General features: G+C 53.6%; 2 protein-coding genes across 2 annotated transcripts; one reads left to right on the forward strand and one right to left on the reverse strand.

Moving 5' to 3' along the window:
- Nucleotides 1-2,118: 2,118 nt before the first annotated feature.
- Nucleotides 2,119-2,448, forward strand: J4E78_001867 (uncharacterized protein; the record flags this gene model as incomplete). The annotated part of the gene is made up of 1 exon (XM_049362520.1): nt 2,119-2,448. One exon carries the CDS (start codon nt 2,119-2,121, stop codon nt 2,446-2,448), a length of 330 nt encoding a protein of 109 aa, XP_049225112.1.
- Nucleotides 2,449-2,573: 125 nt separating this feature from the next.
- Nucleotides 2,574-3,401, reverse strand: J4E78_001868 (uncharacterized protein; the record flags this gene model as incomplete). Its single annotated transcript, XM_049362521.1, has 3 exons — nt 2,574-2,658; nt 2,708-2,812; nt 2,866-3,401. The coding sequence occupies 3 exons, from the start codon at nt 3,399-3,401 to the stop codon at nt 2,574-2,576; spliced, it is 726 nt and encodes a 241-aa protein (XP_049225113.1).

Consider the following 3,401-nt stretch of genomic DNA (forward strand, 5'->3'; position numbering starts at 1 on the left):
AAGTCTTGCCGTGACCGTCGCTTGAGAGCATCCGATCTTGACGTTGCATGCTTGGCAAAGTACAACGCAACCTTTTGCGGAAGAATTTGCCGAGGCTTTAGAGTGCAAGGTGATGGAAGAGAAATTTTCCTCGGCAAGCGGCATGCTGTCACAGAGACCGATGGCGCGATGCTTTGTAGTTGAGCTTAGACGGGCGTCGTGGCTTGCCAGAGTGCCGTTAGATGCAGATGAGCCAACCCCCCCACGTGTTGTGCGCTATCCCACATCGCTCTTGTGTATCAAACTCCCGGCATGCCAGCAATTCTTGCAGCTTGCGCCATGCCATCCGATGCGACACCGTGCGCTCAATCGCTCTCAGGGTTTCGACGGCACCCCTAGGCGTGCTAGGTGGCCGCATCTGCGCTCCCTGAACGCGCAATGCTCCTGGAATGCGCACACTGCCCACACGCTCTGCATCGTGGAAGTTGGAATAAGCTCCAGTCCCACTTGCGGTTGCGCTCCCGAATCTGGGTGTGGATGATACCCGAAGGTGGGCATCAAAGTGGGCTGTCCGCTTGACGCGCTGCAGTGATTCCCAAGACGGCAAGACCAGCGACATACAGGCGGGATGTCTATGTCGTGCAGCAGGCTCTGACCCGCCGTGGCTTGACCGTCATGCACTCGATGAGTTTCAACCTCCTGTCTTGTGAGGTCACGCCGCCGAGAGAAAGACCGGTGAGGCGCTGGGACAGGCTTCCGACGTCAAGATAGCGTATCATACAAGTCATGGAACCAGGGTCCTTGACCGGATGAACTTGGGACTGTCCGCCGACTTTGCGTAGGCGGAAGTGCAGTTCCGAAGCGTAGCTGCGCTTGGCTTCGACGCGCATATGACTCGATGCGAAGCCAGGAGCAAGGCGCAGGCTGGTTCGCAACAAGGCGAGGATGCCCACTGAAACACAGCGTTGTAATCATCGTGGTATGTCTGCTGGCGCTACGGCAATGCTGTAATTGCAGACATTGTGAGTTTGGTAGGCGCGACTCCAGTGGCGGTATCTAGGTACTGATCCCATCTCTTTCTCTCATCATTACCGTGCATGAGCGATTTGAGAAACATGGCTCTCAGAGCCATAATTTGATGTGCTTCGGAGTTTGGGCGTGGTAGGAGAAATTCCTGAATCCTGATGGTCACGTTGCAGGCCCTTGTGTACCAGAGGCATTGCCTGCCTTGCTGTGGAGCGCCACGGTACCCAGGTACCACCTTTGGTGCACTCGATGCTCAACATTTCATCGAACAAAAGAATGTAAGGTTGGGATATAGGGATACATATGTATTTAGGTACAGCTGATATCGAAAAAACTGGATCGATTGCGGAGACGTACATGCTTGGTGGCGCTTGCTCTAGTAGGCAGGCATGGTAGGATGCGACAACCTAGGTAGGCTTGAGCATACATATACGCAGTGGTGGCCTGCATCTTGCTCGTTTGTATCGCTCGAAAATTCTGGACAATGTGTGCCATCGATCCGATTGTGTCCAATCTAATGTCACAGGTTTTGTGCGCCTTGATGAAGTTGGCCGGCTGGCTCACCTTGTGTAGCCGTCTGTAGCAAGATGCCGACAATTGTCTTTGCTGCAGTGTGCGACTTGAAGTTCGTCGCATTGCTTCCTGTAGCTGTAGTAGTGAGCCGGCTACTACGAGCCATAAATGTTGTGGTGAGCCGCACCGCAAAAGTGCGTTGCAGAGGTCTTCCTGCCCGGGCATGCGAAATACGTGAAAATCCAGGCAACGGGAAACTGGCACTTCGGAGGTTGCGATCATGTTTGTATGAGTGTGTTATGATACTCGATAACTTACACTATATTCTCATGGTGTTTTCATGTGATTTCCAGTGATGTGTGCAATACGTGATTATTTTTCAATGTTTAGAGGTTTCTAGAATTGACGAATGTAGCTTCTCCAATCATCGCAACACCCAACGGCTGTACTAATAAACGCACTCTCGACTTTGTCTCCCGAAGATCAAAACACTCCATGAGAACAACAAGAGCTCTAGCACAAGCTTTACGTGCCCACACAACTGCGTTCCGCCGTCCACAAAACTACTGCATCCACGTTCCCCACCTACAAGTACGCGCGATGTCAGACTCCACCAACTCAGCAAATCCCCCTACTCCACAGGATCCTCAGGATCAGACGTCGCAAGAATCCAACAAAACCCCACTACCTCTTCCGGCACCTACGGCTGACGAGGGTACCACGCAGATCAACGTCGGTGGGCAAGCGGTCAAGCTGGATCATCTGGGCCCTCTGGTAGTGAACAAGGATGGCACATTGTCGCGCATCGCAAATTGGGAGCAGATGGCGGACATCGAAAAGCAGAACACTTTGAGGATTTTGGTGAAACGAAACCAATTGAGGACAGAGGCTTTGAAGGAGAAAGCGGATGGAGAGGGAGACGGGGCTTGATTGAAAGCATGGGTCACGGGCGGAAACACATGTACATGTCTCGTGTAGAAGGTGGTTGTAACTTCATCTACAAAATGTGATGTTTCTTCTTCTACTATCTATGTCCTTGGTCGAAACACGCGGCTCTATGGCTTCTGGGTCTTTGTGTGTGTCATACGCTCGAAGTAAGACCATTGGCCTTCTGGCGCCGGCTCCTCGAGTGGCTCCCAACTGTGGCGGGTTAGCTGTGGTATGAGTAGTCAGGAAGAAGTCTACTTACACCTTGGCCTCGACCATGACGTCCACAAGCTTATGTTCGCCCTCAGCAACCTGGATGACTTCTTCAATCAATCCTGCGCCAATTCTGCTCTCAAGTTCCGAGATGCTGTACATGTTAGCCACGGATACATTATTGACTACGGCTCATGCATGACATACGCTTCGGCAGTGTATTGCGGCTCAGGGTCGAACTTGACATCGGCGACTGCCCGCTCGGGCGTGTAGTTGACATCGCCCTTCATCTTCTTGGCATGGGGCAAGCGCTCTTTCGAGGACCGAATGCCCTCGGGGAAGGTCTCGACGGCCTCACCGTCCCACTCAGCAGCCTTTGACCGCTCATCGACCTCGTGCTGGGTTGGGAGTATAATGGTCTGTCCGCCTGTTGTGTCGATGGCCTGATATCTTGTCGGGTCCTGGCTGACTTGCTGCGCGACCTTTTGCTGCCACTCATCCCATCCTGCTGGCGTAGCCTGCTCGATGACGGCTAGGCGGTGCTTAGTGAGGGCCTCGGTCGATTGGCGGTATATGGAGGATTCGGGAATCTTCTTCAGCTTGTCGAGGGTGGAGTGGTAGTGGTAGAGGAGGGTGGAGCGCGGCGACGGGTGGGTGAGCAGGCCTGTGAGACCCGTGGGTGTGCCGGCCTCGAGGAACTGGCCGGGCTTGACGCTGGCGAGGAGACGTGCAGCTGCCCTCAT

This window comes from Alternaria triticimaculans (assembly GCF_023758025.1).
Source record: "Alternaria triticimaculans strain BMP 0046 chromosome Unknown scaffold_2, whole genome shotgun sequence".
Lineage (NCBI taxonomy): Eukaryota > Fungi > Ascomycota > Dothideomycetes > Pleosporales > Pleosporaceae > Alternaria > Alternaria triticimaculans.